Below are 24,916 nucleotides of genomic sequence, written 5' to 3'. Positions count from 1 at the left end.
TTCGATCATCATATTATTGGTATCCGGATCGGGATTTTCTCGCATGGACGCACAGCAGCTAACAGTTAGCAGGATCCGGATCCTGCTATTACCGTTAGCTGCTGTGTGAGAACATAGCCATAGTTTTATACAAAACTCTGTAGGTTTTTTGCTAGTGAAAGCCACAGGAAATATTGTAATGGAAAATATTTGTATATCAATAATGTTATTTTTATTATGGCAGAATTATGAATAATATCTAAACATTAGGATATTTATCTTGTAAAAATCTAGTTTCAATGAGAGATAACAACTTCCAATTCAAAGCAGTATTATCAAGCAACCAACATGTGCAAAAGTGTACCAGGAAGCCACCCTTGACTCATACATCTTCAAGTGAATGATCTAAAATGTTAAGGTAGACCTGTAAATCTATATAATCTGTAAATGTTACTGGCTGTGCTAAAATTCTTACTAATAAGAGTTATTGTATAAATATACAATTGTATGTTCTATTTAAAAATATAAGAAAATCAGCTAAATATTTACTTATAATATATGTTGAAATATAAAATACTTCAATTTCTTTTAATATTTTGTGCTTTCAAAATGTGTAGAAATTCTTCTTAATGTTAGCAATATCTGCTAACCAGGGAACTATAGTTTAAAATTCAAGGTTAGGTAAATCACTGTCACTACCAGACGATTGCGTCTCCATGAGGGGTGAATATGATGGGCTACCGTAAGGCCTGTCAACATGAAGGCTGTGTTCGGGGCTTGCATCACTACCATGTGCCTGTATCTCCTCCAGGGGTGAATATGACGGGCTACCCTGGGAATCAATTGGAATGTTCCATTCATTGACGTTGATCGCTGGTGTAATAGGCTTGTCATTTACCTCTCCTTGGTTATTTTCAGTAAAATTTTGTTCTTCTGTTGGGTAAATCGTTACTAACAGAGAGTAGTAAAAATTAAAATTTGTAATAAGAATGTAGAAGACGCTTTGTTTATAAGGAAATATTACAATGTTACCAAATTCATGTTTTCAATGTACCTTCAGTATTCCTACAGGGTGTGGTAAAGTAGGATTTTAGTATCAACACTGTTTTTGCATTACCAGTGGCGGCTCCAGGAATTTAATATACACAGACAGAAGAAAAATGATGATTATGGTACCTATAGATGGCTGGTAATGGCACTCTGAGATTTAAATTTGAACATAATTTTTTTTTCTCCATTTTTTATTTAGTAAAATATGAGGGGGGGGGGGAAATCCCGGCTTAATCCGCCACTGATTACCAATATTAACAAAATATTTGTAGACATCCTATCATAAGATTCAGGCCCCAGACCCAAATATAATTGTTCAGCAACTGAGGAACTTTACCTGCTGTGATGTCAATAATATCTGATGCACTACGTTTGGCTGCCTCCTTCCCAATAAGTGATTCTCCAACTTGGGATTTTGTTTTGGTCGCATCAATACTTTTATCTTTCCATTTCTTGATGAATTGTTTAGCAGATTGGATGCCATGCGGATAGTCTGAAGAAGGGGAAAAAATGATAATTAATATTTAAAAAAAAAAAAGGGGAAAAAAATTGCAAAAAATTTACTTCAAGGCTTGATTGAAAATTTTTATTTTAAAAAGAAATTGAAAATGTGTGCAGCACAGCACTAGTATCGACATGTATTGTTCCTTATCTCACCTAATTCTCATGTGAGGGAGAACTGAGCAGTCAGAATTGGATTAAAAACTGATGCTTTCTGGGGGTTTCAACTGAAGTCTTCAGTGCAAGAAGTAGGAACATTAATTCTCACTCAAACGCTTGACTCTTTATTATTTTATACATAATTTATGTATTTAGGCACAGGTGTAGCTGTTTTCTTTGCAAATATTGAATAGGTAATAATTAGCAGAATGTATGAAAAAATAAAATAACCTAACCTATGCTTTTTTGGGGTTTCAACTGAAGTCTTTTCAGTGCAAGAAGTAGGAACATTAATTCTCAGTCAAATGCTCGGCTCTTTATTATTTTATACATAATGTATTTAGGCACAGGTGTAGTTGTATTCTTATTATTGAATAGGTAATAATCAGCAGAATGTATGAAAAAATTTTAAAAAAGCAACCGAAAAACAATTTCAGTTATTGCAAAATACCTTTACAAAGGTTAATGATCAGGCCCCATAGCTGGTTCTGAGATAGGATTCTAAGGTGTCCAATGATAAACAGATGAAATTTACTTCTTGTCAGTGCTACATTGGTTCTCCTGAAAAAAGAAAATAACACAAGCCAAGAATTGGATAATTTTGAGCTGTCATGATAAAATGAGTCTTGTGGTATGCCAGTTCAATTTGATATATTTAAGAAAATATATTTGAAGTGATATTTTTACAAAAATTGGGTTTCAGTTTTTCTGGGAAAATTTAATATGTATATTTCATAGTAGCAAAATTTCTGAGTTGAGTTACCTAGGTAAACATGTTTTTGAGGCACATTTTGCAAAGTTATTTTTCAGAATTGATGGGAAAACTAACACAAAATTGGAAATGCCTAAAGCGATTGTCATACACACATTTGGGAATTTACTTCAAACAATGGTTGCAAACTCAACAATTGCTAGCATGATGATAAGATCTGAAAATAACTGTGTAATCAGTCTCTAATAGTACATGTAGGAATATTTTCTTTTGTGCAGGTCTAGTGGGCATGCAGTAGAAGAGGTTTTAATATTTGCCATGCCAAAACCGGCAGAAATTTTTAATGTATTCATATCCTCCACATTATAAGCATTAAAATGTTCTGGAATGGTTAGCCTCATTTATGCTTTAAATTACCAAACCAAACCAAATGAATTATACTACAGAATGTATTGATCTTACTTGTAAGAGTCTATGAAGCCAACGTAGTCGGTTCTCACACAAGATAATAGAACCACATTCTTCTCGCCTCCCTGGAAAGCATCAACCGTTGAGATCTGAATGCGACGAACATCCTCCGGCTTTAACTTACTGACAAAGAAACCAACAGGAAAGACATTATAGTGAGGACATTGCTGTAATATATTAAAGTTGTGCGAGCACTCTGAGTCTCACAGCAGATCTTGACTTTTTAATCAATAGTTGGTTTATGTGCAGAAGACATTTTCTACAAAATAATAACAAGAGGCTAATAATAATACAAAATATTGTTTGCATGGCATCTTCAGGAGACGATTGAAGCAACTCAATCGAAACATCAAGACATTCTCAACAAAACAACAGTTCTTTTCAGAGCTATTTACATGGTGTACCACAAGTATTTAATATAATAATACAATAGCTAGTTGCAATGTTAATAAAATAAAATTAAAAACCTTTATATAAGGGTAATAAACGTGAAAGGTGCATAGACACACCAACTTTACAAAATTAGAATACTGCATTATCAAAATTATCTTTTATTTACTCATTATTTAATATCATTATGTTGATTATATTTTTTATTTCGCAACAGGCGGTGCTTGCTAATTGATTCACAGCTAATTATCATTTGAATGCTAATCGAACAAACAAACAAACAATTTTAATCTCTGCACTTCAAAAAAAAAACAAAGAAAAAGACAGTGATAAACACTCATTAAATTTTTATCATTGATGTTCAAAAAAATTAAATGATTGTTTATAAATACAGGTCTCCCTCCAATTAAAGACCACTTCTGAGACCGGGGTTTCAATGGTCTTTAGCAGCTTTGGTCTAGAATTGGAACAATAAAGATAAAAAATATTTTTTAATTTAGGACCACAGAAAAGTGATCCTTAATTGGAGGTGGTCTTTAATTGGAGGGAGACTTGTACAGTACATACATTTCAGTCTTCAAGAACTCAGCAATTTTAAAAGCTTGTGCTCTGTACAATGTTATGACCCCGATCTCAGAAGCATTAACTCCATTGTGAAGTACAACTTGCAGCAGAAACGCAATAAACCTCACTTCCTGTAGGTTGTAATAGCTGCCACTTGAATCACATTGCTCCTGACCTTCGTGAACATTATAGAAGCACAGAGTTGGCAGATCCTTCTGTCGATATCAAATTACATGTTTCTATTACCAGAATATTAACATTTTAATTGGCTATTATCAAATTACAGTAAACATTACGTTTTTCATTTCATTTCTTTAGGCACGAGCGCCAAGGATATGCCAATCAGTGAACTTAATCTTTATCCTATGTGGCGTATCCATTAAACAACAGGGGACTGAATGGACCAGCACACAAATAATTTTGTTTTACTCTTCATAGATTTTACAGCACTGAATGGACTGTAAGCACATGCACAATGTGTACAGGGCCCTAGTAAATAGAGCCCATTTTAACCCCACTAGTCGGGTGTTTGCCAGTTAGTGTATCAAGGTTTATGACCCACTAAACAGTCAATTATATCCTTGAGTGAGGCATAGCTAGTCCAGTTTCACTACTGTACTACATTCAGTGACCTTGCTTGCAAAAAAATAAACTGCTGTGATTAATGTATGTAGTAAGCTCTTTATAAATATATTCTGTAATTACATACTGCAAACAAATGTAAGGGACACATAGCCTATGTTATCATGGATCCTGCTAACCGTTAGCTGCTGTGCGTCCATGCACGAAAATCCCAATCCGGATACCAACAATATGATGATCGAATCACTGGCCAATAAGAAACTGGAAATTGTAAACGCGTACGTGTGATTGGTTGATGATAGAAACACCCTCAACTTGCTAACCGATAGCGCTTGCTAACCGTTAGCATATCCGGATACCGCTAACGGTTAGCACTAACCGATCGGGCATTCTCATGCAGGTGCTAACGGTTAGCGCTAACGGTTAGCTCCCGATCCAGATACCAGTGCTCTCGTGAGAACCAGGCTCTAATGTGTTTCTTACCATTAGTTGCTGTCTTTGTTCTGTGTTTACTCCATCAACAAGTTGATTATCGTAGAAAAGCTGATTAGAGAGGGCGCTAATGTGGGGATGGCACCTGTACTGAGTACGTAGCATGACTGCTTCAATCCCCTGCAAGAATAAATTAAGAATAGCAAATATTAATAATAAGTTAAATTTAAATAACTCATAACGCATAAAGCTTCAACTGCCGTTGTGGAATGATGTGAAACGAAGCTACTATAATAAACACCTCTTTATGGTGGCTAGGTAGTCACAGATCACGTCCATACGCGATTCAGCACAAGACGCTGCGAGTTATGGGTTATTTTCTTATCTTTACCCTTTTTTTTACTTATAACATTTTACATTTTAAATTCTGACACACAATAGTCCTCAAACCTCAGATACCTTACTTCCTTTTATAAACATCTTCAATTTAAGATAAAAACAAATAAAAGCATAAATCCTCCTTACCATGATCACAAGCCTGCCAAAGAGAGTCTGTTCCAGCCCATAAGTAGTTGCGGCTTCTGATCCCTGTATGGTTGGCGGAAGCTGTTTTGGATCACCAACTAAGACAAGCTTTTCAGAATGAAACTTTGCAATGGGCAGTAAAGATGCTGGCTCAGTCATTTGACTGCACTCATCCAATAACACAACCTTAACCAAAAATTATAGAGCCACAATTTGTTAAGAGTGTTATTGTGTGGTGGCATGGAGCACAGTTTACACTTCCATGAAAGAGTTCAGTCACAGAAAAATGTCAGGATAATTTTAAAATTTAAAACAATATAGAGAGACAAGTATTAAGTTCAAAGTCCAGACTGTCAAATTTTCTTTGACCAAAAAACTATTGTATGCCCATATATGTTGTGCCAGAATGGTCATATGAATATATAAACAAAGTAAACAGTAAATATAAAACATGTACATCATACGCAATAATAGAAAAACAAGTTGTTTTCTAATTTTAAATTAAATAACTTAACAAAACCTACCAAAAAAGAAATAAATATAACTTACAGGGAATTTGAGTTTATCGATACAGGGAAAGGCACAGGCAGCGCATGTGACAGCAACAACCTTAACTTTGGCTAGTAGGGCTTTATTATGCCCCAGACGCTGTCGCTCAAGACTCTTCTTAATCAGCTGTTTTTCTGATGGTGTGAGGTCCGACTTCAGCATCTCTTGCAGTTCCTTGATGTCATCATTTTTTTTGTCAGATGCATGTACACTGAAATCAAGAGTGAAAACTTCCATCATTGTTATTTCGTTGTTGTGTTGTCCTCTTACAATTTGCCCTCAATTTCAAGACCACTTTGGGACCTAAAAATTTGGAGTGGTCTCGGGGTGTGGTTTCCACTTAGAGAGTTTGCTTTGTTTTACAAGAGTGAAGATTTTTATTTAGTTCATTGAAAAAGCAGTCTCGAATTAGAAGGGTCTCAAAATTAGAGGGGTCTCGAATCGGAAGGTGCACTTTATTTAACAAGTCAATTTATGGTTATATCCTAATTTAACCCTGATTTGACTTGATCACTTATCAGGTGAAATATTGTCTCCTGAAACTCGACAAAGGTAAAAAAAATGATTTCTAATTTATTTTACTCACTTTTAAAATACAAATCAGCAAACCTAGGGGGAAAAAAATGGTGATTTTGTAATGTGTACTCTGACTTTTCTACCCAATAATGACAAAACTTATAGCAACACTTTCAGTGTCAGGAAGTAGGGGATCAACATGAATAGCAGAGGTTTACATCCTACCTGTATGGAAGAATCGGTTTGCTGATTTTCCGAAGACTTCCAACACGGATGAAATCCTCAAAGCCAAGATCTAACAACCTAGATAGAAGAAAACCACTGTCATTTTCACATTAACAAATTAAATACACTGGATGGTGGAAAAGTCAATACCATTTGTACTACAATAGCATTCTTTTTTCAATAAGGTATTAAAATGTTCATTAGATTAAATAAATTTGAAATTAGATGGACACGCACCCCATCAGAATTCGGTCAACAGCAACATTGGTCGTAGAAGATATCAGAAGTTTCCAATAATCATCTTCCGAGGTTTCCAATTGGTCAGTTTTAATTGTAAACAAATGCACAAGGAACAACACAACAACAGATAACAGGAAACTTTTGCCAGCCCCAAAAACACCTGAAAAATATTAATATTAATTTTGTTAACATGTCATTCAAAAAACATTTGTATAAAGATATATTTACAAGATTAAAAATACAAGTAGAGATAAAGACTGGCAAAGTGGCTAGAATATATGGGGCTTGCCATCCGAAAAACCAGTGTACTAGCTGTTGCTAATTGTCTCTGGTCTGGTTTCTTTTATTATTATTTACCAGTACCAATATTCATAGTTTTATTAGTTCTTATTCGGTTCATACAGCTTATCATTTCGTATTCGATAACTTCTTATACTTACAGATATGCTGTATTCCAGTAAAATAAAAGAACACTTAGTTTACTTTACTTTTTTATTAAGCATTGTTAATATAAACAAATAAATAAATAAATAAATCAAAGAAAAAATATACTTAATACTTGGATGCAGCATATCTGTATTCCCTAGACTACCTGTATTTCTAATTTATTATGCAATTTATAATATGCCACTTTAATTTATTTACTTCATCATTTATGCTCTTTTTTTGTTTCTTTTTGTAACTCTGATTTTTAGCCGGTTACCAGGCCATAAAGTTTGTTCTCAAACTTATTATGGTCCCTGTCCACACAGTTTTACCTACTTATTTTCTCCATTTTTTTACTCCGTTTTACATTGTTTATAACCAATACTGTATTGTTTATATTATATATTTTCTGTGTGGAAAAACCTAATAAACAAACAAACAATTGTTAAACTGAGTAATTTATAGCATAAGAATGTGGCGGTATTGTATTTTGTATATTTTAGTACAGAGAAGCTGTAATACTTTTACTCATAACTTTGGCAATAGTAAGTCAATCCCAGTAAATGACCTATCATTTAAAACTTATAATGTGGAGAATACGAATATATTAAAAAGTCAATTTTCAATTTTTTTGGTCATTGATGCTGTTTTTTTCAATGGCAAGCCTCCTTTAATATAGATACTGAGATTACAACAGAAAATAACCAAAACCCAACACATTATTTCTATTATCACATTTAACATGAAGTGTAGCAACACAATATTTTGGTGGGTTTCGATCAAAATACATGAACAAATTTAAGTTTGGTACTGGGTATTGGAGAGTTAAATTTTTAATCAATTTCTGTTTCTGTGAGTTGAGGTTTACCGTGTATAAGAGTAATTGGAAGTGCCCTTCTCTTGGAGTTGTCAACTGAGTTGAACATGGAAGCCACTTGCAGCAAGGCTTCTGCTTGATCAGCATTCAAATGATAATTATCTATGAACTCATTAGCAAGCATTTCCTGTAATGATATAAAATAATGAGTAGATGTTGAGAGAATATGTCGGTCTTATTGATCGCATCATGCTACGGCCTCTAAGCGCTTCATAATATCACACGGTTCCTCACTTATGGAATTTATACAGTACACAGTTTCTTGGGACAACCTACCAGATACCACTTTATACTCCCAAATGATGACATCTTTATATAAACAATGGTTTAATAATAACTTATATAGCACATTATGATAAGCTCTCTATGCGCATTAAACATTATCATTGTTTGTTCGTTAATTTTTATTGTTTTTACCACACACATATAAAATATAAATTAATAATCAACGGTACACATCACAATCAAAAATAAATTCTCTAAACAAAATCGGAGAAGAAAGTAGGCAGTAGGTCAAAATCAGTTTGTAAAACACAATTAAGACATGACCAGCAGTTAAAACAATAATAATAATAATAATAATAATAATAATAATAATAATAATAATAATAATAATAATAAATAAATAAATTTAAATAATTATATTAATAATAACAATAATAATAATAACAATAATAATAACAATAAATAAAAATAATAGTAATAATAATAATAATAATAATAATAATTTAATAATAATAATGTTACTAAAACCTACTTTAAGGGGAACTTTGACAATGGAAAAATTAGAGAACAATTAAGAAAACGACATTTAGGGGAAAATAATATGACGGTAAGGGAAAAATAACACAAAAGATATTCCCCGAAGTCCAAGTTAGGGCTAGTTATTATAATGATTTACCATTATCGTTACCCCAGTCATTTGATTAAATGCATTTGGCATTTTGACCATACCAGGTACACGCTTATATTCCTGGGGGAAGAGGAAGCAATGCAGATGAAGTATTTTGTTTTTAGATGATCAGGGATCTCATAAACAGTGCCATCACTGCATAGTACATGCCTTAAAATCTCAGGCTTCTTGAACATATGTTTCAGTCTAAATTCATATACATTTGAACTAGTATACATACAGGTATAGGAGTTGGAGTCTGATCTTGAATAAATACAATATTAGTTTGATGATTGTTTGATTTGAATAACAGTATTACTTACAATTTCATGGCTGGTACAAGGCACAGTATGCAGTCGAGGGGTGCTACAAATTGGACTTTTGAAAGCTTTAGAAGACATTTGCCTGTTATTATCAGGATTGTAGGAACTAAAAATTTAAAAAAAATTAGATACATGATTTAATTTACAGGTTCTACACCATTATTATTTTTACTGTAAATAAATTAGTTATTTTAAATATAATTATATATTAAATAAGAATATATTATTAAAGTAAAGGCCTTTAATACTTTCATATTTAAAATGTGCTTTTCCATTGTATGTATATGTATACATATTTCAATTATCTTTGTGTATAAGTCATGCATGTTATAATTGCCCCATGTGGGATGAATTAAGATTATTGATTGATTGATAGATTTATTAAATGATTATTACTTATAACATACAGAATATATTTATGTTCACCTATAGCTTGCAATTGTTGAGCTTTTCTAGGATTTTATATCTATTATATAGGCAACATGTATCAATTAAGATACCGTAAAACCTCAAATAGAAGCTATGGCTTCTTCTTTTATTTTGCGACCTTTGGATGGACTTGTTTTTTAGATGTGCTTCTGTTCGAGGCTACTTTTGCAAAGTAAAGAGAGGGAGGGCGCAAATTTTCAAAATGAATGCTGTAAATTTTGGGAATTACTACTATAAAACAATATAAATATGCCCACTATAACATCAGTCTGTATCATGGAGTGTATTAACCAGCATTAAATCACCTCTACTGTATAAATCACGCCTATTTTTAATTATCATTTTTTTCTTTGAAACTGATGTACAAAGTATGTACTGTGGCTACTATCTCAAAAAGAAACCCATGCTGTCTGGAAAATGGGCTTCTTTTTGAGATTGGCTTCTTTTCATGACTACTTTTGCTAACTAGAGGGGCTTCAATTCAAAATGGACTTCTTCTCGAGATAAAGCCCACTGGGCTTCTATTCAAGGTTTTATGGTTAGTACTATTCATTTGTGCCTGTCAATCAAATCAACTCACCTGTCCATAAGGTAAGGTAGAATGGGTACAGTGTTCAGAGTTACATGTTCTTCAATGTTGGCAAGTTGAGCAAGTTCATTACTTGCATTCACTAGTAATAAGCTATGTACTGTGCCTGTACAAAAAATAGACAAGGCTTTTTTAAATAACTAAAATGATATAATTCAACAATCAGTGGGACATTATAATTGATTATAAAGAATAATTGTGATGATCATGATCATCTTTGTCATTATTATTAAGTACTAGACATCATTTTCACAACATTTTTTAAATTACCATGTATGACATAATTTCTTGTATCTTTCATCTTGTTTTAGGATGAAAGTGAAAAAAAGGACAGTGATCCGGGGCGGATCCAGAGATGTCTAAAGGGGGAGGGGGTGGCAAAAGTGGAGTTGATAGAGATAATAGTACTCTATGGGGTCCAAGTTTTTGTGTTCTAGACACCCAAAAATAGCCTCTGAAGCATTTTGGCGATTAGCCATTTTTTTTTTTTTATCTTTCTTTCTTTTCTTTCTTTCTTTTTTTTTTTTTACCTTCAAAAAGAGAGGCCGGGACTGACCACCCCCCCCCCCAAATCCGCCCCAGGTGATAATACTCAAGTTGACGATGAGGATGAGAATTATCAGATGATGATGATGATGAGGAAGATAATAAGAATGGGGATGATGAAGACAATAATGATGGGGACGAGAATTACACATTGATGACAATGGATATGATTAGGATGATGTTGATATGGATGCTAATGCAGATAATAATGATGATGATGAAGCATATGACATTAATAAGCATTACAACTAAAGCAAACACTAACATCAATTTTTACCTGCTGTCCAGTTAGAGGGTGAATACCCAGATACAGGCTCAATCTGTATTTCCATGTTGGATGAGGGACCATGATAGATACTTTTGGCTATGAAGCTACAGGCTGGATCAAACTGTAGACTACTGCTAATAACCCACAAATCATCTGTAAACAACAAATAAGTTAGAAAATAATACTTTGCAGTGATGAAAGAAGCATTTGGCCGATTGTGCTGAAGACACCCTGGTTCAAATCTGGCCAATGTTAGGTTTCTATTGGAGTCAGATCACACTGCTCCTCGAATAACCCTAGCATGAGAGTTAGGCAGAATATGGGACAATGTATGCTTTAAATTTCGGTACAGATACTGTGCTGCAGCTGCACTGGGCCCCTAAGGGCCCGACCAAAATTTGCAATTTCAAAATATTTGGAATTGGACAAGAAAAGAAAATTTATTCTATTATTTATTTATCAATAATAAGAATAACAACAACAATAACAATGACAACAGTGTTACAACAATGATGACAATAAAAATAATAACAATTTTCTTGATATTTAGCAAGTGGACAACCGTTTAAGAAAATTATGTGCTTCTGAAAGTAAGTACAGAGAATTAGGTGAATAGAAGAAAGAAGAGTAACTAACCTTTGGCATATGTAGATGAGACTTCCTTATAAGTTAACTTCAGAAACAATTTCTTCTGAACATTGTCTTCCAAGTTTTTTCTATACTTCTTTATCCAAGTCTTTAGGAAAAATTAGTATTAAACAAATATTTATTGCAATTTAGATATAAAGTGGTAGTTATCATAATTCCAATAATAATCACCATTATGAAAATAACTATAAGAAAATAATAAAATGGAATAGAATTTAGCATGTAAATTTCAAAGACATTAAAAACACCATAGCACCAACAATGTATCGTACATGTTTGTGCAGTAATCTTACCAAGATATGAATTTTATTGTTCATTTTTTATTGATGCCTGATGAAATTTTCAACTATTTTAAGTTTTTAAATATTGTAAACTTGTCAATTTTTTTGATGCATGTTTGAACACTTCATTATGAACTTTGCGCAATATAAAATAACAATAATATAATATTATAATTATAGTATCACTACCTGCAGGAGCAACATCAAGAAAAGAATCAGCAACCAATGTTATACAAATAAAAAAACTATAATACAATAATAATAATAACAAGAGCACTTAGCTGAGAGCATACCTCCGCCCAACGCAAAACCCTTTCTATAAAATAAACCTCCCAAAAAAAGTTCCTAATTTACTTCAACTACTACCACTACCACCCCAACTGATTTTGCTCCACTCCTCTTCAAAAACGCAAAATAACTTGCCAATCTCTTTCTATAAAATAATTCCTCAAAAATATGTTCCTACATTCCTACCACCAACCACAATCTACTTTTAAAAAGTTACACTAACAAAAGTTAGAGCTAATAAACAATCTCTCAAATCTCTTACTTTAAAAAATGATCCTCATATTCACACCATACGTCAGATCGTAACCAAAATTTAAACACTTCCTTATTAAAACATGACAAACTATTATGGAAAGTGTCATTTTCAACCATTGATCCAATTAAGAGATATTTAGGTGTGGGTCCTACTCAAATGTACTCCTGTATTTGTATTGTCACCAGAACTTCACAATTTCTACTTTTTAATTTGGCTAAACTTTTCACGAAGGTTTCAATCATATCATTTGATTATTTTTTGAAATATCTGGTCTGGGATGTTTTCCTTTGAGTGGTCCTCATATGCACACCTTACGCTGGTTGGACACTAAAATTTAATCACCTTATCCTTGGATTATACCAAACAATCCCTGTAACTGGCATTTAAACCAGTGCAGCTGTTTTTTTTTTAGATATTTTGTACACAAGAAACACACAGGACCTCAACAATTTTAATGATCCTCAAGTTCACCCCCTAATTTGGATTGTGACCAGCGCTTGATAATTTATTCCTTGTAACTTCTTTAAACTTCTAGGAAAGTTTCATTCATGTCAGTTGATTAGTTTTTGAGATATCTTGTCTAGGACAAAATCCTTTAAATGGTCCTCACATCCACACCCTAATCCAGACAGTCACCAAAATTTAATCACCTCATCCTTGGGTCATACCTAACAATCCCTGTAACTAGAATTTACATATATGCAGCCATTTTTGAGATAATTTGTACACAAGAAAAAAAAATGAAACAGCAAAGCATTACACGCACACACACATATACACACACACACAAACACATGAAACAAAAACTGGCGGAGATAATAATGAAAACAGCAACAATAGAACATAATAAATAAATAAATGATAATGACTTACAGGTAGATTAGGTTGATTGAAACCACCGCTTGCCTTCCTTATTAGCTGACACCTACAGTGTAATGCAAGTCCTAAGCCTTTCATGTAATTCCTAATTTGCATAGCTGTACTAAGTTTTGGAGCAAATGACGATGTTTTGCAGTCTTCTGTTTCCTTGTCTGGTTTATATTGATCAGCCCACAAGAAAAACTGTCAATTAACATATAATACAAAATAATAAAATTAAATTACAGATGGATCAACCCATTATTAGGATGTACATTATATGATTTTTGAAAAAATATATTATGCTAGCTGAGAGTTGAACCAATGACTACCATTTTTCCCTTGCCATTGTTGAGTAAGTACTGCTCTATGGGTCATCTGCATGACTTGACTAAGCAACTAACTACACAACTATGGATGCTATGCATGGTCATGATGATTTTGGAAGCTTCATCCAACAAACAAACAGCTGTATCAAAACCTTCCCCTCATATTAGAAAAAGTGAAGCAAACAAGATATAATGTAGTTAGATTTATATAGCGCTTTTATACTGAAATGGTCTAAAAAAATTACTCGATGTGTGGACTAGTTCTTACAGTAACTTGGTTCTCCCCTAAAGGTCTCTTCGGGTCTGAGCTACCGAGTAAATTGGTACCAGCTATTCTTGTCTGCCCACAAAATTGTAACTTGCTTGTCACAGTGTGCATCACTTTAACAAATTACAAGATGACTAATAATGATAATGAGTAAAATAAAAATCACATAAACTGACAATACAGTACATACTTTACCTTACACTGAGAAGATCTTGGTTGGCTGCATGTATAGAAAAATCTACCTTTATTAGGCCCATCTTTTTTAACACATATCATCTTAGCCATTGTGTTGTGCTGGCAAACTGGTGCGCCTGTATCTGTACCTGCTTTCTGGCCATCACTGCCTGGTATCAAGCCACTGATGTCCACCCTGCTAAGGGCCTGGTGATAACGCTGACTTAAACTAAACAACAGTATGTTCAAATGTTCTGTAAAGATAATATATATAAAATAAAATAAGATAAAAATTCATCATCATCATATGACCAATCTTATACATTTGTCACTGGCATTATAATTTTTATTACTGTTAGAAACACTACTAACAAATCCTCATCAAACTCAACATCATCATCACCACCATCATTCTCATCCTATCATTATCATTATCATTTTATAATGAACACACTATTTTAAATTAGTGATGATAATTCACTATTTTTAATTAGTGATGATAATTACCTCTAATTGCAGATGTCAAAGTTTCTTTATAAACTTTAACTCCTTCAAAAATGACTGGTATGACAGCCTGCCTTGTAGGGGCTGGACCACCATCAACCTCCTCCTTAGATGGGAATCTCAACTTGCTTCCAAACATCTATTACCAAAAAAATAACCAACATGAGGTGATTTAGGAGGAAGGTATTACATATCAACATTATCACACTACAGCATATTCGGATGATATACTTAAGACAATAACCTATAAATCAATAAGAAAATGTAATCATGCAATAAAACAAAAATGTGAGTAGCATTTAGATGAACTTATGCACAAATCTTGATATCTGAGTGCATGAGTCTGGACATCTACACCACCTTTCTAATTATTTACCTGTGAGCTACGCAAAGGGCTACAGAAAGCCTTCTTTTCACTTTTCTTCACTAGTTCAACAGTCCTGATACACGGTATTGCTCTATTCCTTTCAACTCCATAACTATTTGTTTTTTCCTTCACCCGCAGTTTTGTTGAGTTTCTACAGTCCTCCAATTGCACAAGAGATTTTACATGATTCTCAGTTTCCCCAGAGACATATAGTGTGTTTTGACTGTGAACTTCACTATTTTCTTGTGATTCAAACATTTCTGTCTGGATTTTAGTAAATGTTGGTGTTGGCTCCTGAACTGAGAGTGATTTTTCACTGTTTTCATAAAGCGTGTCAAAGACCTCTTTTACATCACTCCCAAAAAATTCACCAAGTTCATCAGCTGGTAAACAGAAGCAAAAGAGTAATTTAACAGCTTTCCTTAATTGGAAATGACTCCCTACAGGTAGTAAAAGAAAAGTATTAACTACCAACTTACTTAATGACTGATCCAAAGTTAATGTAATATCACGTGAAGTTTCATTCAAGTTGGTGGCAGCAACATTATCTGAACGTAAAACAAAGATAAAAATGTAGTATTGTAGCAAAGTAAGTTAAAGTTTTGGTTTAAACGAATTTTCAAATCAGTATGCAATATTGTATTACACTTTTATGTTGAAATAAATGCAGTTTAGCCATGCAATTTACATTCACAATATTAATTTATGGTTGGCTGGAACTTAATGCAAACTACTGACTATCCTCAGCCAGCCATGCTTATGACACTCGTGCATACATTATTGACAGAACGTAAAGTGGTTCACAGTACGTTATTAACTTAACAGTGAGATTCTTAATTGATCTTTCTGTTTTAATATTAGTCAGATATAGCCTATGATAGACCCTACAGTATTTTGTTATATAAATTTGTTTCCGGAATAAACAGTAGTTAGTTGACTGACTGATAATGCATACTCCTGTTGCTGAATTCTGAGTTTCACCAAGTAATTTAACAGGATTTTTGTAAATTATTTAAACTTACAGGTTGTGATCTAGTATTTTACCATAGTAATCTTGACCTAATGCTACCCTAAGAGTTCTTTCATAAATCCTAAGAAACCACTATACCTTCCTTTTCCTGTCTAAGAACACAAACTGCATTATTCCTGGTCCTATCAATCCCTAATAAATGTCCACTCCTCTCTTGCAGACAAGTTTCTGATGTGGTCATTGACATGTGTAGACTCCTAATATTACTTTGTACTTCTACATCTGGTGGTCGAGATATAAGTGGTTTCCTTAGTCTGGTGCTAAGACCTATATCCATATTGTTCTCATACCTGCGAGAACTACTATTATTACTGAATTTCCATATCTCAGCTCTTTGATTATTTTCCTGATCACATCCTACATATTCAAAATAATGTGAGACTACTCTGCTATGTGTTGAAGGGTTACACAAAGACTTGTCTGCATCTTCTTCTGTTGAGAACAAAGGCAATTGTGAGTTGCCTGTATGTCTATCATATGTATCCTTGTCATTAGGTATTGCAATATTCACAGTACTAAAACTCGGAACTTCTTGACAAAATGATGGTGTACATTTTTCAAATTGTTCCAATGCAAATCTACCATCCACAGGCACTCTCTGGTGCACTTTATTGCCTCCACCTTGTTCCTCTTCTGAAATCAAAGGTTCTGAAATGGCAGCTCTTGAATATTTTGATACATCAACTACATCATACAATAAGTTATCATCATTCTGGCTTAGGTAAGAGAAATCTGAATCAGAGTCAGGAATCTTCATATAGGGTTCACAAGTGCCATCATTCATAGGATGACTGGAAACATTAACTGGTTGTACGTCATAATGTGCTTTAGTATTGTTAATCATCAGCGGCTCAGAATTCAGATTGTAATCCAAGTCTATTATTGGGTTCCTACATTGACCTTCATGTTGAATTAATGTACATTTATCTATGCTGTTCTCCATGAATTCTGACACACTCATACTGCCTTTTTGCAGAGGGACTACATTTCTGCTTTGATCTGTGTTGTGTCTGCTGCATCCGTAGGAAAGTTTATCCTCCTGAACACAATGGGAACTAAAATTTTCATTACCATGGAGACATACTGAAAATTTATTCATGAATGGACTCTTAAACATTGAAAGTTGAGGCTCTGAATGGCATAAGGCAACATTTGATGCAGGTTGTAGAAGGCAGCTTTCCAGATTATCTAGAGAATCATTTTGATTACCAGTATCTAATTGGTAAATTAGTCTTTCATCTTCTGGAGTCGAATTATAACAATCAGAAGAAGGCTGATGAGAATTATTTAATGGTAGTGATCTCTTTGCTGTTTCACTGCACTTGGTACCTTTCCATCGATATCCGTCAATCTTCTTACTAGTAACCTGATGAAAGTATAGAAAATAAGTAATATTGAGTACTTTCAATTATTATTGTCCAAAATAAGTTTATCTTAGAAAAAAATTATGCAATAGATAACCCAATTTCCTGACCCTGTATCATTAACAGTGATGGATTTAAGGGGATAAAGGTAGTACATGCCCTGTCATTCAATAAAAACATGCAAGATTTTGACTTCACACTTGGTGTAAATATTAGGTGAGATGCATATTAATCACAAATCATATTCACTGTTCAGACAACTTACATCTAATAGTAATACACCTGATTTATTATTTCTTTTGTAATCATTCATGGTAAAGGCCGAACAGTGAGGTGTTGTTGCTGGAAGAGTGGCACTGACTTTCTCTTCCACAGGAAATAAAACTTCATATCTATTGAAGGTTTGTGGTGGTACTTGAGAGATAGTAGCTACAGTTGTATTGTAAATTTCAGTGTTCATGAAAGGAGAACATATATGCAACTTCTTTGCAGGTACTGAAGATATAGTGGAATCTGAAATAAAATATCATAAAGAGATGACATATTTTAGCACATTTTGAAAAATGTGCAACCTTCTCCACCCCTTTATACTCCTCATATCAAAATACTAATGATACTATTACGGTGTTGTGACAAATATAGAAGAAAAGATTTAATTATTCAAATTAAATACATTTTCTTTTGATATTTTAACTTGGGTTGCACTGTATTATTTGTTTATTACACCATTATGCCTCATTATTAAAGTCCACCTTTGGTGTGACACTCACCTTTGGCTGAATCATTTTTGTCAGTAGGTTCAATCCTCCAATTCACATGATCAGTGTCTTCTTGAAAAGTTACAGTTCTTTTTCTGCTTACTCTTAGTGGTTCCTGTCCAATATCGCAGATTTCTTTCCATTCAGCTTCCTCATTCTGAATAATATCATCAAAGGAAGAAGATTGGGACACATTTCCTCCTTCACTTTCACCGCTATCTGAAATGGTATAATCTGAAAATCTTTCCTGGGAAGGATGGTCATGTTTAATATCAGGGGATTCTATCATTGCCCATTTTCTTGAAAGTGGGCTACAAACTGGGAAATCAAATGTATCAGCAGAGGTCACAGTTTCTTGACTACTGTTAACTGATGAAACTTGGTGTTGGTTGCTGTCAGCATTCCAATCTAGATCATGTCCTCCCACTTCCATTACGTCATTCTCAAAATGTTTGTTTTTCTCAAAACTTTGTTCCACAACCCTCTGCTTTCTATTCTCTGATACATTAATTTTCTCTGATAGAAGACTGCTATCTTCTAATGTTATATGAAGAGCTTCAAATGAGATGGCTTTCTCCTCTGACACTATATTACCATTTTCTTCTAACCTTAATTTACCAACCTCCTCTAGTACACCAAAACTATCCTCCTTTGTCTTTAATTTGCCAATATCTTCTGTTACAAGACCCTCCTCTTCTGGTGTCAAATTACCATACTCTTCTGATGTAATACATTCATTCCCTTCTAACATAATTGTATCAACATCTTCTGATACTGAATAAATATCCTTCTCTGACACCAATTTACCAACATCTTTTTCCGACATTAATTTGCTGTTCTTGTTTAATGCAATATTAAGGTCATCCTTGTTTGATATCAAGTTCATACCATCCTTTTCTGATGTAACATTGCCAAGGTCATCCTTGTTTGATATCAAGTTCATACCATCCTTTTCTGATGTAACATTGCCATTTTCTCCTAATATAATTGTGCTAACTCCTTCTGGTACAGTATGACCACACTCCTCTGACATCAATTTGCCAACATCTCCTGAAACTAAACAACCATAATTTTTTGTCTGCATTTTGCCAACTTCTGATATTGCAAGAGCCTTCTTTGACATCAACTTCCTATCTTCTTCTGATATAAATGTACAATCCTTTTCTGATGTTATATTGCCATTTTCTTCTAACATAATTGTGTCAACCTCTTCTGATACAACATGACCATAATCTTCAGAAATAAATTTGCCAACCTCTGCTGAAACAGTACAACTATCCTTTTCTCTGAATATTTTGCCAACTTCTTTTGATATTACAAGATTATCTTCTTTTGTCATCAATTGTCCATCCTCATTTGCCTTTTCAAGAACATTTTTCTTTGATATCAGTTTGATATCCTCTTTTGATATAATAAACTTACCCTCATCTGCTCTGAATTTTTTATCCTCTTCTGATATACCTGTATCCTCCTCTTCAGATGCCACATTGCCATTATATTCTTCAATAACTATTTCAACGTCTTTTAATATAGAAGGGCTATCCTTTTCTAAAATTGATTTTACACCTTCTGACACAACATCCTCATCTGATACTGCATAACCTCTATCATCTAAAACCAATTGTCCATCCTCCTCCAACATCAATTTGGCATCTGTTGTTAATTGGTCATCCTCATTTAATACTGATTTACCCTCTCTTGATGATAATATAATGCATTCTTTTCTTGATATACCTGAATCCATCTGATGTTTATCAACCTCCTTTCCTGTCTCATTGAGTTCTGAACAACAAACCTCCTTTCTATACACTGATTTGATAATTCTTTGTTCTGTCCTATCAAACCTTATACTAATATTATTCTTATGTTCTTTTTGATTTTCATAACTAACTTCTTCATTTATATCTTCAATATCTGCTATTCTATGCTCAATATCAAAGACTTCCAAGTTCTTCCCTAAATTGCTAAATGTCAAGCCTTTGTCTTTCTTCCTAAAAAAATTCTTCTCAATAAATTTTTCTCTTTCTTTTAATTCCTGTTTTCTAGCTAAGTAAAAATCATTCTGATGCGGAGACAAAATGACTGTACCTTCATAAGCATCAAGCATATCCACAACTTTCATGTGATTTACATCACATTCAGTAACCTTCCAAGAATTGTCATCAATGGTCTTTACATCCGAACAAATTCCATCAGATTGCTTAAGAGGTACATGAAATTTTTTCTTTTTGTTGCTGAGTAGTTCCAAAATCTGGGCTCTATTTCTCTTCAAACCTGGACGACTGTGGGTATTAGTTTCACATTCTTCATTTTCAAAGTCACCTTCCACATCTGATGTTATTTTATAGCTCGGTTGATAGATATTTTGTGTGACTTTCTTTGAATAATCTAAGGAGTCACAACATATTCCTGTAAGATCAGCTTGACATGGTATATCAGTATCTATGTAACTACTATTTACTGGTTCATTTGAAATATTGACAGGTATCACTTTTTGATGATTTTCATTTTCTGTTTGAGCTTTATAATTTTTAGAGACTAGGTTTTGTTCTTGAGAGGTGTGATGACCATACATTAAGTTATTGTTCTTGCTTTTGAAATCTGAGTTTTTAAATATCTTTTTACTTGACAACATATTATCTGTCCTGCATCCACTATTCTTGTTAGAATGAGAATTTGAATGAAAGTTTTTGTCAATTTGCTGAAGTGATGGCTGGTTATTTCCTACAGAAGTATCAGATGTTGAGAAACCCCGATGATGCACAGTTGAAAATGGTGTGGTGAATAATGGACCATGTTTAGACTTTTGTCCTCCTCCTACAGGTGTTTCAAGTGGACTACCTTTGCTACCAATGTCAGGTGTTTTGTTCATTTGCCTTGGAGCTATAAAATCCTTGAAGTAAATAATAAAAAACACAAAAACTTTAACCAAAATATCATTATGCACTTAACATATGTTTAACAAATTAAAAATGAACATTCTATACAGTTCGCCCCCAAATTCGAAATCACCTTGGAAACCTAAAAATTTGGGGTGGTCTTGAAGTTGATCTCAACAAAGAGGGTTGGCTAGTGTTAATAGATTGAAGATTGGTCTTTGGTTCTTTGAAAAACTGGTCTCAAATTAGAGGAGTCTTGGAACTAGAGGGGTCTGGAATTCGAGGGTGCACTGTAGGTTATCTGCTGTTGAGAATTTGTGAGATAAAAGATATATGAACAGGTTTATTTTTCTTATATACCATTCTTTTTCTTTTGAATGTCTTCACAAATTTAGGCTGAGCCGTCTGTACTATGTCTTCTCTTCTAGGTATAGTTTGAACATTAGTACCACCATCTTCTACTTTCACATCATCAACTGTTATCAGATATTTTGCACTCTCAAGGTCTGCACCAATATACACCTTCAAAAAGAGGAAACTTCAAAATTTAAAGAAAAAAATATGGTGTTTATTAAAATAGTACTTAAAAATTAGGACAAGTGACTTTCTTGATTTTACTGATGATATTTTGCAGGTATAAAAATTACCAGTAGCCGAAATCAATTTGCGACCTACTGACCTCTTAAGCACACATGCATACTGTAACTGAAGAAGAGCTAGGCCTATCGTGCTTATGGTATTTAACACATTTCATTGCAGTGTATTTTACCTGCCCTGATTTTACTATAGTTGGTATCTTTTAACTGAACATTGATTATTACAGAATAACACGTTTTCATATGTATTAATATTAATGGCACTTTAATGATAGTGACGGACTAGAGCTAGCCGATTTTTTATGATTTTGTAAGTTTGTGACCCACTGAAAACTTTTCTGTAAACAACTGGTGGGTTGCGGCCCACAGTTTGCGGATCATTGGTCTATGTAATGGTACTTACTTGAGCTGGCTTAATGTATAGTGTATCTATAGAAGTGTTTTTGTCATCATAGAGTTCTGCTTTATTGTCTTGAAGATTCACCTTCAACTTTCCATCATGCCAAATTTTGCTTTTCTTTGTTTTTTGATGAGTATAAAGTACCTTCAAATTGAATGGAAATGAAAAATGCAATGGTATATGTCAAACAAAAAATTGACAAAAACAACTTAGTTGAAATCAACATCATAACACTCTAGTTTGTAATATAGAGTACCACATTCATATCGTCACGATGCCAGGTAGCGCTCTCTGTTGTCAACAGACGTAGCTTACCATTCATTACGCCTGAATGACTGCATAGGCTTTCTGGAATCTAATATTTTACCATCAAAATGTACTAAAAACACAAAAGCTCGCATTATATTACTTATCTAACACACATTTAATTAATCATCAATTAAAATTTACAAAGAAAAAGTAAGATACAACATCTTAATAATTACGTTAGAAATTGGGATCAATGGTTTGTTAGTGGCGAAAATGGCATCAGGTTGAACACATTTTGCAACGATAGCAACAAAGTAGTATCACGTTGTATCGTATCGTGGCGTAACACTGTAGTACTCTATAAGATTTAAAAAAAGACAAAATAGGCCTACAGTATTTAGCATGTTATACTTACAACAAAGGTAGGTTTAGTACCAGGATTAGATAACATCTTCAGCAAGGAATCAATGACATGACACCAATTGGTGATGATACTGATTTTAGTAAAATATATCAGAGCTGTCAAACAAAAAAAGTAATCATGCTGTCAAAGAACAATATTTACTGATAATATTAATCAAATGGTGTACAGAATTTGTTAATCAGAAGAAAAAAACCGCTTCCTAAATTGTATAGTCCAGGGGAAGTAATATTAACTTACTTGATACTTGATATTATTAGCGGGAAAGGATTATGCCTCAAGAGCCATAACAATCGATCTAATCTTGCATTAAAACTGTTCACCGAGGGAGCCAGCACAACATGCTCGGGGAGAGAATTCCAAATATTTAATAATTCTTTGTGAAAAGAAATCTTTAGGTGTTGTTTTTTAAACATTTTTCTAGGGTATACATTTCTGGGGTATATATTCTGGTACTTCCGTTTTTTCAAAATAGATTGGGGTCCAGTATTTCAAAATTGTTTAAGATTTTGAAAACATCAATGATGAGGTCTCCACATATCCTTCTATTGAACAACGGAAATGGTTGCTGGACAGAACGGCAAAAAACCAAAACGGAAATAAGTCAAAACGGCAATGAGGAAAACGGCAAAAAACCAAAACAGCAACACTTTTCAACCAGAACGGCAATAAGTCAAAACGGTAATAAGTCAAAACGGCAAGACCGAAACAGCAATAGGCCTAAGTTCAAAACGGCAATAAACCAAAATTTATAGGCCTACGTTTATTTTTATCAAAACTATATTTATATTTCCAATAATTTGTGTATTTTGATATGATACCAGCAGAGACGATAGCTAAATGGTGGCATGTGCAGAGGAAGTTACAACATAGTTGTATTAACTTCAAAATGCAGACAAAATAAGGCTAAACAATTTATGTCATAAAAGTAAAAATGCACGAAAGAAAAAAATAATAATAATAAATAACACTTTAAAGAAGAAGAGGAACAACAATAATAATAATAATAATAATAATAATAATAATAATAATAATAATAATAACAATAATAATAACAATAACAAAAATAACATACAATACAATTCAATAGTGAAAAGACTGCAATAAAAGCAGTGTACATTTAAATAATTACAACCTTAAAATACAGATAAAATGAGGCTAAACAATATTATGCCATGAAAGTGTAAAAACTAGGGAAAAATAATAATAAATAACACTTTAATATAATATAGGCCTAGTCATGGATGTGTAAAAAAAAACAAAAAAAACTTACTAACAAAAAACAAAACACGATTCAGAAAATTATAAACTGCTGCCCGCGCCCGGTGGCGCTTTATTCTTGGCATTGATTTTGCACCTTTGCCGTTTTGGTCTATGCCTATTACCGTTTTAGTATTGTCATTGCCGTTTTGGTCTATTGTCGTATTGGTACTTATTTTTGCCGTTTTGGTTTATTGCCGTTTTGGCCTGCTCCCACGGTAATAGCTCAAGCATCGTCAATCTTTGATGGTAAACCAAATACAAACAAAAATTGTTTTAGCCTCATTTTGTCTGTATTTTAAAGATTTGTTTATTTATTTGGTTTATTGCCATTTTGGTTTATTGCCACTATGACTTATTGTCATGTTGGCATATTGCCTTCCTGGTAAAAAAGTATTGCTGTTTTGGTTTATTGCCATTTTGGTTATTGCTGTTTTGACTTATTGCCGTTTTGGTTTATTGCCGTTTTGACTAGAAAACATTTTTTAGGACTAGGCCTAGGCCTAGACTAGGACTAGGTTGGTCTAGTGTAGAGAGGGGCCTTGGCCTATAGCCTAGGGCCAGTCCAAGCCTAGTAGAAGGAGTAGGCCTAGGCCTACTAGACCTATAGGCCTAGGCCTGGTCTACTAGGCTAGGCTTAGGCCTACTACACTACTACTACTACTACTAGGCCTACTACTATAGGCTAGTGCTAGACCTAGGCCTACCTAGGCCCATTTACTAGTGTATTCTAGACCATCTCCC

The 24,916-nt window shown here is 33.6% G+C and overlaps 1 protein-coding gene across 2 annotated transcripts; it reads right to left on the bottom strand.

The window, feature by feature from the left end:
- Positions 1-3: 3 nt before the first annotated feature.
- LOC117121304 lies at positions 4-20,442 on the bottom strand. Of its 2 annotated transcripts, XM_033266448.1 has the most exons (23): positions 18,380-20,442; positions 17,875-18,122; positions 16,324-17,611; positions 15,695-15,763; positions 15,225-15,598; positions 14,852-14,987; positions 14,366-14,598; positions 13,589-13,777; positions 11,879-11,978; positions 11,252-11,395; positions 10,420-10,534; positions 9,411-9,516; positions 8,187-8,322; positions 6,890-7,052; positions 6,653-6,730; positions 5,912-6,122; positions 5,363-5,548; positions 4,889-5,017; positions 3,827-4,038; positions 2,864-2,992; positions 2,141-2,250; positions 1,367-1,522; positions 4-930 (listed from the first exon to the last, which is right to left on the bottom strand). In XM_033266448.1, exons 1-23 carry the CDS (start codon positions 20,109-20,111, stop codon positions 644-646), a joined length of 6,531 nt encoding a protein of 2,176 aa, XP_033122339.1. In that variant the 5' UTR covers positions 20,112-20,442; the 3' UTR covers positions 4-643. The 2 variants fall into 2 exon arrangements, with proteins under 2 accessions (XP_033122339.1, XP_033122340.1); XM_033266449.1 differs by lacking the exons at positions 4-930; positions 1,367-1,522; positions 2,141-2,250; positions 3,827-4,038 and having other exon boundaries at positions 2,859-2,992.
- Between the last annotated feature and the right edge of the window lie 4,474 nt (positions 20,443-24,916).

The sequence above is a fragment of the Anneissia japonica genome, unplaced genomic scaffold, assembly GCF_011630105.1.
Source record: "Anneissia japonica isolate Jap-2015-1 unplaced genomic scaffold, ASM1163010v1 scaffold131_len961581_cov171, whole genome shotgun sequence".
Classification (NCBI taxonomy): Eukaryota; Metazoa; Echinodermata; class Crinoidea; order Comatulida; family Comatulidae; genus Anneissia; species Anneissia japonica.
Note: the sequence above shows the minus strand (reverse complement) of the source record. Positions and strands in the feature narration are given on the sequence as shown.